This window comes from Rana temporaria, chromosome 6 (assembly GCF_905171775.1).
Source record: "Rana temporaria chromosome 6, aRanTem1.1, whole genome shotgun sequence".
NCBI classification, from domain to species: Eukaryota; Metazoa; Chordata; class Amphibia; order Anura; family Ranidae; genus Rana; species Rana temporaria.
In genome coordinates, this window is record NC_053494.1 from 103,437,286 (window position 1) to 103,452,875 (window position 15,590).

Below are 15,590 nucleotides of genomic sequence, written 5' to 3' on the forward strand. Positions count from 1 at the left end.
AATTCTCACCGTCTATTAAGCTGCTCCATCTGCTGGATAGAACTTGACCTCTGCAAAATTTGTGGAGCTGGAGGCGCTGTAGGACGCTGCCATGTTGTTGTACGATTTACATGATCAACATAAAATATCCTTCCATGACTGTCAATTCTTGCTTCCCAATCTGTAAGTACAAGAAACATTACAATATAGCAGATGATTTCAGTTTTTGATATAATAAAAAAATCTAAGGTTACCTGGTAAGATTATAGATTAGGTAAAGATTTTGGATTTGTAAGACTATCAATAATTAACCTTAAAGCGGAGCTCCACCCTAAAGTGGAACTCCCGCTGATCGCAACCCTCCCCCCTCCAGTGTCACATTTGACACCTTTTAGGGGGGAGGGGGGTGCAGACACCTGTCTAAACACAGGTATTTGCACCCACTTCCGGCCACACAGTCTCGGGCAGACTGCGGGCATGACATCACCTCCCATCCCCCAGCCCCCTTGTTGTGTTCTGGATACACTCGGCTCCCAGTAACACAGCGGGAGCCAATCGGCAGGCGTAGCGCGACTCACGCATGCACTGTAGGGAACCGGACAGTGAAGCCGGAGCGCTTCACTTCCTGGTTCCCTCACCGAGGATGGCAGGGGCAGCAGAGCGATCGCTTGTTCTCTGCTGCGGACGGCGCTGGACTCCAGGACAGGTAAGTGTCCTAATATTAAAAGTCAGCAGCTGCAGTATTTGTAGCTGCTGGCTTTAAAATATTTTTTTTCAGCGGAGCTCCGCTTTAAACTACAAATATAAATATTTGTTAATGTGCGCACACATTAATGGGAAAAGCTCTAGCCAGCTTGGTGATACTAATGCACTGGAAAGCAGTATTACAGTACACACTAGCCTTGGCGTACCATGCTTGCAAAACAAACACAAATGTTTGTCAAAGAAAGAGCAATTTAAGAATCAAGATGCAATTTCTATATCTATATTATACAACCCCGATATCCAAAGTTGGGGAGCTGTGTAAAATCTACACTGGCCTGCCTGCAGTCCAGACCTTTCTCTAATTGAAAATATTTGGTGCAACTATGAGACAACATTCCTTCCCCAAAACTCCAGAAAATGGTCTCCTCAGTTCTTAGATGTTTACAGTGTTGTTAAAAGAAGGGATGCTACACTGTAATAAACAATGGCCTGTCCCAACTTTTTTGAGACATATTGCTACCATAAATTTCAAAATTACTTAAATTTTTTTCCTAAAATGGTACATTCTCTAAGTTTAAACTTTTTTTATTGTGAATAAAATAGTGGCTTTATGAGATTTCAGTTTTTATGTAGATTTACACAGTATCCCAATTTTTTGGGGAATTTTGGTTGTAATATAGTAGGTAATCCTCCAAAAATGTTATACATAACACACAAATCTCATTTGTCATTCAAAACCTGAATTTAAGCTGCAAGTACTAAAGTGAACCCACTCACCATTAAATGCAAATAAAAAACAAATGTTGCGCTACATAGAATTGCTAAATAACGGTGAATTTACTAATTAAAATATCAGATAAATGCAACAAAGTGGTTGTGAAATCAGAAGATTTTTTATCTTAATGCATTCTAAGCATTAAGATAAAAAAAACTCTGTGTGCAGCAGCCCGACCTAAGCTCTCCTAAAACTTACCTGACCCATCTCGATCCAGCGATGTTGCAGGAGAGTCTTGGCTACCCAGGAATTTCCCTCCTGATTGACTGAGACAGCACACGGTGCCATTGGCTTCGGCTGTTGTCAATCAAAGTCAGTGAGCCAATGAGGAGGGAGGGGGTGGGGCCAAATTGTGGCTTCGTATCTGAGTGGCTCGGGTGCCCCCATACCAAGCTGCCTGCTGTGAGTGCACTCGGCAGGAGGGAGGGGCCAGGAGCAGGGCTGTCTTAATGAGAGGGCACAGCTGGGCACTGCCCAGGGGCCCCAGCTGCATTGGAGGCCCCTGTACTATCCCCAAAGCAGCTGGTCCTTGAGCCCATGCTGCCCCAAAATTGGGGGTCCCATGATGGCACTGAGAGTGATAGATACATAGGGGAGGCAGTCTGCCTCCTACCTACTTGATATCTGTTTACCTGCACTGTCATCATTGTAGGGGCCCCAGAGCATTACTTTGCCCAGGGGCCCAAGATGCTATTAAGACGGCCCTGGCCAGGAGCATCAGCTAGGGACCCGTTTGTTATATAAATATTATAATAAATATTAATATATAATGAACTTTGCTCTAAGCAAAATTACATATCAGTAACAATATTTACATAAAAATTCAATCCCTCCAATAATTTGCAAAGTTCGAAAAATAAATTCTTGTCCCAAATAAATTCCCAATGTGACAAGTTCACATAAAAATATGCATATAGTTCTTTGTATACTGTACAAATGCTGCAGTTTAGTCATTGAAGTCGATAGGTGACATTGACAGGTGGACGATGAGCAGGATGAACGCAAGAGACGTATCTTAGACAAAAATTTACAGTGCAGCAATTATGGCCCGGATTCACATACATCGGCGCATATTTATGCCGCTGTAGCGTATTTAATATACGCTACGCCAACGTAGCGCAGAGAGGCAAGCACTGGATTCACAAAGCCAGTGCTGCCAAATCTGCGCTGGGTTTCCTATGCGTAAGTCGTCATAAGTGGAAGTGGGCGTGAGGCAAGCAAATGAGGCGTGACCCCATGCAAATGATGGACCGAGCGCCATAAAGATACGAATAACGAACGGCGCATGCACCATCCCGTGGACGCATCCCACTGCGCATGCTCAGAATCACGTCGGAACTACTCCCTAAGATACGACGGATCACTGCCTAGGACGTGAACGTAACCTACGCCTAGTCATATTCACGTACAACGTAAACGATATAAGATACGACGGCTTGTGTTCCCTGGTCCATACCTTTTCATGGGTTGTGCCTCCTATATGGGGAATAACTTTACGCCGGACGTACTACTTAAGCAAACCGCGTATATAATGCGTCGGGCACAAGTACGTTCGTGAATCGACGTATCTCCCTCATTTCCAAGTTACGTCAGTCGGATGAAGCCTATTTTTAGGCGTATCTCGGTTTGTGAGCACGGCGCATAGATACGACGGCGCATATTTGCACTTACGCGTCGTATCTCGATATACGTCGGCGTAAGTGCTTTGTGAATCCGGGCCTATATATCTAAATGCAAATTAACATAAATATCTCAACCACATATATTATAACTTCCAAAAATCACAATTAAACACCAAAATTGAAGAATGAATAAATAATCTAATGAATTCTCTATTTATGTATATATATCCCAAAGTGCCCATAAACAATCCTTGTTATCTTCACCCTCGTGTGAATGTCAAAATCTTCAAACATCAAGGAAGTGTCCACCACCTAAACTCGCCAGAGCTGTAGGACCCTTACTAATATTTCAGGTCATACACTGTACACTTTGTGGAAATAGTAATCCACCTCAAACTCACAACTGCATTACCCACAATATATAGTTTACTAATAACATATGAAAAAAACATATAATGCTCCAAATATTGGTATGACATTTAAAACTGCTTTTTATTTAAATGCAATAAAAAGTGATAAGCGCTCCAAACCGTAGTTGAAAAACTACTATGGTGAGTATCCACAAAAAGTATGTGGTCTCGCGTGATTCCGATCCCTAAGTCGTTACGTCACGAGGTAAGTGACGTAACTATGTAGGGATCGGGATCACGCGAGACTGTCACAAACCGGAAGGTATCAGGGGAGACGTAAGACGGCGCTGCGGACGCCGCGTCTTGTTAATTAACATGCACACTTATTTAATATTTATTTAAGAGTCCATTTTTTAGCCACCTAATAAAGATCACCCTATTTTTACAATATTTCACCATTGGAGGCATCCTTCTCTTCTCTTCCTCCCCTGCATATATGGTGCGCTGAGCACTTACCAGGTACATTATCCTTTGGGACCAGTGTCATCACTAGGTGCAAGAGGCTGACATATAGGAGAGGACCTGGAGAGGATTGAGCAATACATCCCTGGAGATGCTTACACCCATGCTACATGCACTACTCAGCAGCAGTAAGGTGAGAGTTCTGGGAGACCGGGCACAGATTTCTATTGCAGTATACAGATTCATACCAAACCAGAAACTCCAGGGAAGATTGGGATACCACTTGAACATTTCACCCATTTAAGAGGACAGTTCTAATAATTCCACCCCTTTTTTTAGGACACATCCTTCTTTCCATTTTTCCTTTCAGGATTTACTTGAGACCTTTTGTCACTTTACAGTACATCACTTATTGTGTTTTATATGATATCACCACATACTTTTTGTGGATACTCACCATAGTAGTCTTTCAACTACGGTTTGGAGCGCTTTATCACTTTTTATTGCATTTATATTTGTGTACAGTGAACACTACTAGATTACTGCTGCTTTAAAATGTATAGTATTTATTTATTTAACACTGATTTACTCACAGTAGCGCAGAAGTTTTCACCTTCATCACCATTTGCTTTTTATTTAAAACCAAAGATACAAGCCATTGGCAAAATGCACTTACATGTAATGGAACTGTGCAGTGTTTTTCTATATTCAAGTGCTATATTGGTGGAATCTTTCTACTGTTGGGTTAGTAAGCCCATAAGATGTCAATATTAGTTGCACGATTTACGTGCACATGAGATTGTGAGTTTTTACCCCTACTCATTCACATGGGGGAGATCTGGGGGCCTGCTTGTTAGAGGGAGCTCCAAGTTTTTGATAAGGCATCCCCTGCACCCCCACAACCACTGGACCAAGGTTGTGGGAAAGAGGCCTTTCTCTTTATCAACATTGGGACAAGGTGCTTTCGCCACAACCCCCCCCCCCCCTCTAATGTTGGGGGAATGTGGTCTGGTATGGTTCAGAAGAGCTGCATGCTCATATAAGGGTCTGGGGTATGGATTTTGGGGACACCCTATGCCATTTAAAAAAATACATTTACAATCAGTTTGGATCCATCCAAAATTATACTGGGTGGATTAGAAAATGTTTCAAATCGACAAATCGTCTAATGAATATATGAAAGGAATCCCGAAGAAACTAAATAAATCCCGAAAACAAACTGGGCCGACACAATAAAAACAAAACAAAATCTAAAGAAGACGTGCACTTTCATACAAAGTGTGAAGTTGGTTTTTGCACAGAGCAGACCCCTTCTTGGGTCCCTCTTCGGCTCTCCTGACCCCACCCTCTCCCTTTGAAAAATGTGGTTTTCTTGTCGGAAATCACGATCGTGTGTACAAGGCATAAGACTACTAAGTGCACTAAGAGTGGAGAAAAGGAAACAGATTGGTATAAAGGGAGAAGAAAAAAAATCTAACAATGATCTGACCTCATCTGAATATATAAACATATTCCAGGAGAGCCACATTTTCTTATAACGTTCATGTTTGTTTTGCACAGACAGCACTAGGACCTCCATTTTGTTAATGTCTTCAACCTTTCTAAGCCATATTTGCACAGACGGAGGGTCAGACTCCTTCCACTGAGACCAATGCAGAGCTTGGCAGTGTTAAGTAAATTACGTATTACCGACTTTTTGTATATTGTAGTAGGAATTTCAAAGCAATAAAGCAGGAAGAAGGCAGGGTCCTATGGCAACTGACAGTCCGTAACCTGTTGCGTGAGACTGCCCACTTCCTTCCATAACGTTTCTAAGCTTGGGCAACCCCGAAATATGTGTAAGAGCATCCCACTAGCAGCGGTCTGGAAAGAAGGAGTGTGAAACCATTTGGTAAGTAACTTATAATTGCATTCTTGAATGCATTTACACATGGATGATTTAAGGGCAAACTTAATGATTTGTCCGGCTTGAGCAGGAGTAAGAGACCGCCCCAATTTCCCATTTAATGAGTCCAGGTACCCTGATTTCTGCAGGTGGGGAGATCAGTAAAGAGCACATTGTGGAGAGGGTGCGGGGTAAGGTGACTTCATCCACGCAATGGGACTCAAATGGAGTTGGTGACCGTCTGTACTCTGCTGGGGGTCCCAGTGTATGGAAAAGATAATGGAGCTGAAGTGCGCTCCAAAATTCTAAGGCAAATCTTCCATCTGGCATCATCAGATCCGAGATGGAAGGCCACCTGTCTGAGGTAAGGAGGTGTGACACTTGGAAGCATCCTTATCTCCACCAGATTCTGGAACGGGCCTCCACCCAATCCCGGGGGGAAGTCGGGGTTACCCAAAATAGGATATTAAGGTTATTTGGTGGTGAAAGTAGCCAGGTTTTTGTATATAAAATTGCAAACCCCGAGAGTGGGACCAATGGTAGGGTGTGTTTTAAGCAACAAGGGCAAGGCCAGAAAGCACCGGGAAGCTCTTCGGAGAGGAACAATACTGAATTATTGTTCTAATTGGGTACATCATTTTTGATCTCCGTGTTTGCACCAGTCAATCACCCGTGTTAGATGAGCGGCCTGGTGGTATTTCTGGATATCCAGCACTACAATTTCCCCATTTATTTTTGGAAGAGTCAGGAGATGCCCTTGGATCCTGGGCCTTTTTTAGCCCAGATGATTTAGTGAAAAGGGTGGTTACTTGTCTAAAATAGACCGATGGGATATGGATGGGTAAAGCCTGAAATAGGTACAGGAATTTGGGTAGAACACTCATCTTTATGATGTTGCATTGGCTGAACAATGAGTGCATTTACACAGAAGGTTTTTTATCTTAATGCATTAAGATAAAAAAAAACTTCTGACTTTACAACCACTTTAACTTTTTGTCACCCCCTGACCCAACTGCCTAATAACCTAGAAGACCATAGGCTGCTGTAATACATACATTCCTTGAATCTCCATTGCCACTGGCCCCCTGCCCACCACATTTTTATAAATGCTCCATTGTATCTCCAACCTTGGAAGTCTATGAGGACCCTGTGTTCAGGTGCAAACAGTGGCAGGGTGGGTGCTTTCAGTCAAGGGGAAGGAAGGCAGGGTAAGTATGTCTCCAAAGAAACATAAAGTTAAAGACAATAGAAAGACCCCCCTCCCCTCCCAAAAAAAGGAAACAGTATATTGACTAAGTGATAGTACACTAATACAGGGTTTGACAAATTTGCTTGGCGTCTAGGAGCCAGCTAAAAAAGTTAGGAGCCAGAAAACGCGCCCCGTCCCGCCAAGCTCGCGCGCAGAAGCGAACACATATGTGAGTAGCGCCCACATATGTAAACGGTATTCAAACCACACATGTGAGGTATCGCCGCGATCGTTAGTGTGAGAGCAATAATTTTAGCCCTAGACCTCTTCTGTAACTCAAAACATGCAACCTGTAGAATTTTTTAAACGTCGCCTATGGAGATTTTAAAGGGTACAAGTTTGTCGCCATTCCACAAGCGGACGCAATTTTAAAACGTGACATGTTGGGTATCAATTTACTTGGCGTAACATTATCTTTCACAATATAAAAAAAAATTAGGCTAACTTTACTGTTGTCTTATTTTTTAATTAAAAAAAGTGTATTTTTTCTCAAAAAAAGTGCTCTTGTAAGACCGCTGCGCAAATACGGTGTGACAGAAAGTATTGCAATGACCGCCATTTTATTCTCTAGGGTGTTAGAATAATAAATATATATAATAGTTGGGGGTTCTAATTAGAGGGAAGGAGATGGCAGTGAAAACAGTGAAAAACACATTAGAATTGTTTTACTTCTAATGCCAAACGGCATTGTAAAATGTCAAAAGTGAATTGTCAAAATGGTGAAAAAAAGAGTAAGAAAAGGAAACTGAGCAATGAGCCAATCAGAAAAAAAAGAACACAGAAAGGAGGGACAGATGAGCTCACTGTTCTGCTTTCTAAATTCATTTGCTCACAGTTTGGGTAATTTCCAGTACAACCTGGGCTCAAGTGAACCAGGTTGTATTATGCTGGCTGTTTCATTCTCTGACTTATCATAACACGCTGTTCGCGGCTCTGTGGTGTGATCACGTGACCGCACTCTGCAGTCTCCAGGCAGCTCCTTTACTCAGTGTCTCCACTGTGGCAGTGACGTAGGTGGCCCCGCCCCCTCAGAGGAATTCCCCAATCCCCAGGGCGAGAGGCGGCCGGAGGCGGAACACCCGCCGCCTATCTGTGCTCTCAGCTGAAATCATCCCCGACCCCGCACAGCTGGCGGCGGCAACGGCTCCGGCTCCACGACTGTATGCTCTCTCATCCATCCTGGCCGGATGAACAATTCAAAATACTTTGTTTTTTAGGTTGCTACAACCTTTTTTATTTTAGCAGGTTGGACGATGACCTGGACTGATCTGTACATAACACACAGTTGTTGTTCATCATTTTGCTTTAGCTGACCCAGTATCTCTATTATCCTGAAAAAGAGAAGTGGTGGGGCTGTGCTTACACATTCTGTGTACACCAATATTTTGGCCAGCCATTTGATTTGATTGATCCTCCACCTTCAATAAAATATTCCAATACCACTGCTGACTTCAATAAACACGGAGTTCCTCTCTTTGTAAGCAACCGTCAAGCCACACATGCTACTTATCATTGGCTAGAGGATGTACCTCAGCATTTTTTTTTTTATGCGTAGTTTTAAAAAAAAAAAATAGACATCAACGTTCACCACAAAAATAAAAGTGAAATGATGCGCGCCTGGGGTCAATAAATACAGACTTATTCAGATTGCAAACATCTGTTAAAAGGGGGGAGCTCTTTAACACTGAAATAAGTTCTGAATAATATCACGTCTTACTGGGGGGCAGAGCTTCATCTATCCTCTGGTATCTGCCGACATCTTGCCGAACTGAAGGAAGTGATCGTAATGGTTGATGGCCATTTGACTGTGAACCTAGGGAATAAATAATACATACACGTTTAACTGGCTTTGCTGGTGTCGTAATTGGGAATGAAGAGGTATTTCAGTATTAGGCCTCATGCACACTAGACTTTATATGGCTGCTCCTAGGGGCATCTGACGGGTTTTTTTTCTGTCTTTTAGCAGCATTTAGTGGCGAAAGAGTTTAACAGCAGGAAAAAACCCACTGCCAGTGCATCCAGGAGCAGCAGAGTTTTGGCAGAAAAAAAACGGTTGATGCCGCTAAACGTGCTGAAACGGCACATTTAGCATTTGAGCGCTTATGGATTTCAATAGCCAGAATACATTTAAAAAAATTCTGGCCAATTAAATAAATGCCCAAACACTGCTAAACTATAAAACACAGCTTAGCTTTTAAAACCGATTTTCTCCAGTCAGGAGAAACAGCACTTACAATATACCAGTGTGCATGAGGCCTAATGCCGCGTACACACGGTCATTTTTTGTGATGAAAAAAAAAACGACATTTTTAAAACGTCATTTAAAATGACCGTGTGTGGGGAAAACGTTGTTTTATGTCTTCTTGAAACAACGTTTTTAAACCCGCGCATGCTCAGAAGAAAGTTATGACGTGAGCTTGAATGGAACAGAGTGCCGTCGTACGTTCTGAACGTAACCGCGCTTTGCATTTTGAAAAGACGATGGTGTGTGGGCAACGTCGTTTTTTAAAATGAAGTTTGAAAAACGTTGTTTTGTTTCATGATAAAAAACGTTGTTTTATTTCATCACAAAAAACGACCGTGTGTACGCGGCATTAGATGGCATATCAGCTATTTTCAACCACTTGCAGGACTCCAGTGGCCATTTAGCTTTTGGCTAAAAGGATTTTTAATGTACATTATTAAAACTCCCTTTACTGGTCAGAGGACATGAAACACACTAGTAAGCAATTATATAATCGTACGTTTTTATATGCATTTATGATATTGTATTATACAAGATCTTATCTATATGATCCTACTACTAAAAACTCAAAAATGTATGTATGTAGGAAAAAAAACTTTTTACAACCCTGCGCTTACGGAAAAAAATGAAATGCTACAAAATACACGTTATCCACCTTCAAATGTGACCAAAATAATAAAGTTTCCAGGCAGCACACTAGATAAACCACCTAATAGGGGTAACCAGTTACCTTAAACACAAACCAACAAGGTACGCTCATAGAATATTATACGCGAGAAGGGGGGAGGTTGGGACTTTAAATGAGGCACGGTTCAGTGCCTCCATCCCGGTAATAGATACGATTAAGAGGGAAATTGGGACTTTAAATGAAGCAATAGAATAGTGGAGGTAAGAATAAATAAATAAATACTTAGTAACATGGATCTGAAGACAGTAAACAATATATTTAGTATTTAAATAATTTACATGCACAGAACATTCACATTATGGGGAGGTATAAACATAGCAGCATAAAGTTACAATATTGGATATTTAAAAATTAGTTGTAGAAATAGTATGACAATAAAATTGCCAAAGGCAACATGCTCGGCACCCCGTGGCGATGTTCTGCTCCCAGCCCACCTTGCACCATTTGCTGCACTCGTTGCCTAGGTTGGTGAGTGTGGTTGGTTCATTATCCATGATTTATTTTAACATCTACATTATCCTGATTTATTTATATTGGCTTACTATATAATAACATTAAAACCTTTTAATATTCCTTAGGAATTCTGCTGCATCTGCTCCTGACGAGTGGCCATATCCACGAAACGCGTAAAGCTATATTTGATGCTACAGTTACACCTCATATGGAATTCCACTTACCTACTTATTACATATTATTATTTTATATTGCTTAGTGGACCTACCTAGGTCCACACATGGGTGCCGAGCATGTTGCCTTTGGCAATTTTATTGTCATACTATTTTCTACAACTAATTTTCATATATCCAATATTGTAACTTTATGCTGCTATGTTTATACCTCCCCATCATGTGAATGTTCTGTGCATGTAAATTATGTATATACTAAATATATTGGGGCAGATCCACATAGTGAGTACACCGGTGTATCTACTGATACGCCGGCGTACTTTCAAATTTCCCGTGTCGTATCGTTGTTTTGAATCCTCAAAACAAGATACGACGGCTTCTGGGTTAAATCCGACAGGTGTACGTCTTCGTACACCTTCGGATCTAAGATGCAATTTTTCGGCGTCCGCTGGGTGGCGTTCACGTCGTTTTCCGCGTCGGGTATGCAAATTAGCTATTTCCGACGATCCACGAACGTACGAGCGGCCGGCGCATTTTTTTACGGCGTCTCTAGTTGGCTTTTTCCGGCGTATAGTTAAAGCTGGTATTTCGTCGCGTATAGTTAGACTTGCTATGTTAAGTATGGCCGTCGTTCCCGCGTTTAATTTGAATTTTTTTTTTTTTGCGTAAGTCGTCCGTGAATTAGAATGTACGTAAGTCACGTCTATCTTAAAAAAAAATGACGTCCTTGCGACGTCATTTAGCACAATGCACGGCGGGAAATTTAGGGACGGCGCATGTGCACTTCATTCCGCGCGGGGACGCGCTTCATTTAAATGAAACACGCCCCCTAATCGCCGATTTGAATTGCGCGCCGTTACGCCACTTGAGATACACTACGCCGCCGTAACTTATGGCGCGAAATGTTTGAGGATTCAAACTAAATCAAGGTAAGGTACGGCGGCGTAGCGTATCTCATATACGATGCGCCGGGGCAGATCTTTGTGGATCTGCCCCATTGTTTACTGTCTTCAGATCCATGTTACTAAGTATTTATTTAATTTATTCTTAGCTCCACTATTCTATTGCTTCATTTAAAGTCCCAATTTCCCTCTTAATCATAGAATATTATACAGGTGAAACTCGAAAAATTTGAATACCGTGCAACTTAAAAGGTGAAACTAATATATGAGATAAACTCATTACATGCAAAGCAAGATAGTTCAAGCCATTATTTGTCATAATTGCGATGATCATGGCTGATGTTTCGTACACACTACCGGTTTTCCCGAAGGGAAAACTGCCATGTTTGTCCTTTGTCGGGAAAACCGGCCGTGTGTATGCACCATAGCAGTTTTCCCGACGAGAAAACTGGCCGCAAAAAAAATAGAACCAGCTCTCTTTTTTTCCCCGTCGTGATTCCCGGCGGTCTTCTTCCTGTCGCAAAAAACGCTCGTGTGTATGCTTTTCCGAGGGGAAAAAAAAGTACTTGCTCAGAATCAAGTATGAGACGGAAGCGCTCGTTCTGGTAAAACTAGCGTTCGTAATGGAGATAGCACATTCGTCATGCTAGTGTAAGGTGCAGTGTGCGAAAAATACACAAAGTGCTAAACGATCCAAAGTGCCAAGTGCCTATGTAAACTACTAGAATGATTCCACAGTATATATCATAAATGCAGCTATGAAAATAAATAAAAAATAAATAAAAATAAAAAAATTACATAAAATATATATCACAGTGCTGTGCAAATTAAAGTGCTAATGTGCTATTGTAAACACTCCTAGGTAAAGAAAATGTGCAAAATGTAAAATTCCTGTACCATTAGGGTACCTATATTAACCTTTTAAAAGATGTGCTGATAAACAAAAAAAATGTTTTACTCGTCCCCCTGCGCCGATGATGTTAGTCCAGTAATAGCCCATACATAGGAGAGAAAGGAGCCCCAGATAGTGTAGTATCGTTTTATACTATATTTAAATAAATAACAAATGGGTACTCACATGTGGACAAAAACAGTATGGCATATAATGTTGACAAAAGTCTGATGCCTGGAAATGATGTGACGTTCGTGGCGTGTTCTACCGGTTTCGTCATGTGACTTCACCTGGAACACTCTGAGCGTCACTTTCACTTCCTTTTTATAGCAGACCGTGACCGGTCTTCCACCAAATCCAAGCAATATGTGGGCAGAACCACAAGAGAGTTACACATCAGAATACGGGACCCCACATGTATGATCGTCTATGGAATTCATAAGATTAAGGGACATTGGAGAGGGGAAAAGATTAAAGTATCTCAGAATGAGACCCGATGGATTTTTCAGCTAGACACTCTCCAGCCCTCAGGCATGAACATAGATCTAGATCTTAACTGTTTCCTAACCAATTTTTAAAGTTTTAACACTTATTCTATTTTACCTAATTCCCATTTTATTAGGTTTTATACTTATCTTCCACCTAAGACACTTCCAATTTAATCACACAAATGGTAGGGGGTATTTGGATAGTAGTAATATTCCTTGTTCATATTTATTTTTATTTTATATTGTAATTTAAAATATATCACCACATTTCATTTTATTGATTTATGCATATTCTTATTCCTGGTTTATTTTCGCCTTAATTGATGTAGAAACATAATAGGGTTAGTGCATTACCATGGCACATATACATTTAATTTATTTAATAATTTTTTTAACTTATTTTTTTAACCAAATTTTTACCAATTTTTTGAGCTTGTTGTTATCCGTCTTAATATAGCACATCGTGACCTGGGGATTAGACGTTACAAGATTCCAGTAACACATAGCATGTTTTACAACCTTGTATTGATCTGTGTCTCCAATAATTTAAACTGCCGTCAGGCTAATACTAACAATTTAATTATAGGAAGTAAGACTTATGTCTCCAAAATCCCACCAAACATGGCCGCTGCCTGACTATTTGTGGTCTTCTGTCTTCAAAAACCTACCCAAAATGGTGGGCAATCTATTTCAGGCTCCAGTCTTCAATATCACACCCAAAATGGTGGAAGACCGGTCACGGTCTGCTATAAAAAGGAAGTGACGCTCAGCGTGTTCCAGATGAAGTCACACGACGAAACCGGTAAAACACGCTACGAACGTCACATCATTTCCAGGCATCAGACTTTTGTCAACATTATATGCCATACTGTTTTTGTCTACATGTGAGTACCCATTTTTCGTTTATTTAAATAAAGTATAAAACTATACTACACTATCTGGGGCTCCTTTCTCTCCTATGTATGGGCTATTACTGGACTAACATCATCAGTGCAGGGGGACGACTCCCCCGGACGAGTAACGGCCAGAGGGTTACACAGTGGCCTATACTGTGAAGGCACCAGACCCTAAGAAGGGGTGAAAAAGTTGGTGAGTGCGGGGTGTATAAGAGCATGGATTGCAGTGATCACGGCATACAACAAGAGCACAAAGCACTTTTAGAATCACTCAGCACTTGGCAATTGGATTTGTTTACTTCCAATAAGGACATTATATTGCACTGAAAAAAAATAAAAAAACGTTTTTGTTTATCAGCACATCTTTTAAAGGGTTAATATAGGTACCCTAATGGCACAGGAATTTTACATTTTGAACATTTTCTTTACCTAGCAGTGTTTACATAGGCACATTACCACTTTAATTTGCACAGCACTGTAATAAATAAACAAATTACATAAAATATATTTTTTCATAGCTGCATTTATGATATATACTGTGGAATCATTCTAGTAGTTTACACTTGGCACTTTGGATCGTCTAGCACTTTGTGTATTTTTTGCACACTACACCTTACACTAGGAGCCTCTTTTATGGAGCATTTGGCGCCAACTCTACTTTCTTTTTCTTCTCAACACTTTCTTGCTCCACTTAGGTGGAAGCAATTAGTAGAGGCAGCTGTCCACTGATCACCTTCAACCATACCAAGTCGAATACCAAATACTTTTGCTGTCACTGGTGTTTTTAAATATACTTGCACGGATTTATTTTAACACATATTTGGACTGAAAAGCACGAAGACTGAAAATTGTGAATCGTCTCTCACCAAACTTTTACTAACACGAGGATAAGCAAAAGCAGACCAAAGGGTGGCGTCATTTGAATGGAACTTCCCCTTTATAGTCGCACTTTGGTCAGTCGGGATTTGGCATGATCGTCTGTATGCAAGGCAGGCTGGAGAGGAAGCACGTCGGGAAAAAAGGTCGGTTTTTTTTCCTAACAGAAAAACCGGTCGTGTGTACGAGGCATTACAGCTCATGAAAACCCCAAATTCACAATCTCAGAAAATTAGAATATTGTGAAAAGGTGCAATATTCTAGGCTCACTCTAATCAGCTAATCCCAGTTTGCTGCAGCTTTAATATTAAGTCTTTCCAGTGCTACACCGCATAGACCGGTCATAAAAGCCAAAAAACAAAAGGTCTAGAGTTTTGTATATTTTATTACTTTTATTACATTCATTTTATTGGCTAATAAAATATACAACACTATAGAGCATTTGTATTTTTGGCTTTTATGACCGGTCTATGCGGTGTAGCACTGGAAAGACTTAATATTAAAGCTGCAGCAAACTTATGAACCAGAGAATATAAATGATCATTCTGGAAGCAGTGCGGAGGAGTTGAATACTGTATAAAGCTCATGCGGACCCATTTATTAATTTAAGGGGTCAGCACATCTGGTGAGTGCATTCACTTTTGGGGTGCGATCACTGGTGGAAAGTTTGGAGGTGTATTATTGTCCACTTTAATGTGAACAAATAATCAGGGCAAAGGCACTAAGAAGGTGACACAATATTATCACAAGATGTGTATTGTTCAGAATCTAAAGCAATATTAAGCAATTTGAGTTTTATTTGAGCAAATTATTCTTTTAGTTTTGATGAAGTGTACTATATTTTGGTATAGAATATTATTTGGTTCACATGGTTACATACATCTATACAGTATAATATTATATGAGTGTGGCACTGACTTGCTGGTTTGTGTCTAAAATGTACCAAAGTA

The 15,590-nt window shown here is 40.8% G+C and overlaps 1 protein-coding gene across 1 annotated transcript in view; it reads right to left on the bottom strand.

Annotated features, from left to right (window-relative positions):
• Positions 1–15,590, bottom strand: part of HECW2 (HECT, C2 and WW domain containing E3 ubiquitin protein ligase 2) — a 336,744-nt gene that overhangs the window by 76,573 nt on the left and 244,581 nt on the right. Inside the window, exons 11-12 of the mRNA XM_040358472.1 lie at positions 8,745–8,840; positions 10–160 (exon numbers count right to left, since the gene is read on the bottom strand). Of these exons, the coding sequence (XP_040214406.1) occupies positions 10–160; positions 8,745–8,840 (247 nt within the window). The remainder of the gene's footprint in view (positions 1–9; positions 161–8,744; positions 8,841–15,590) is intronic.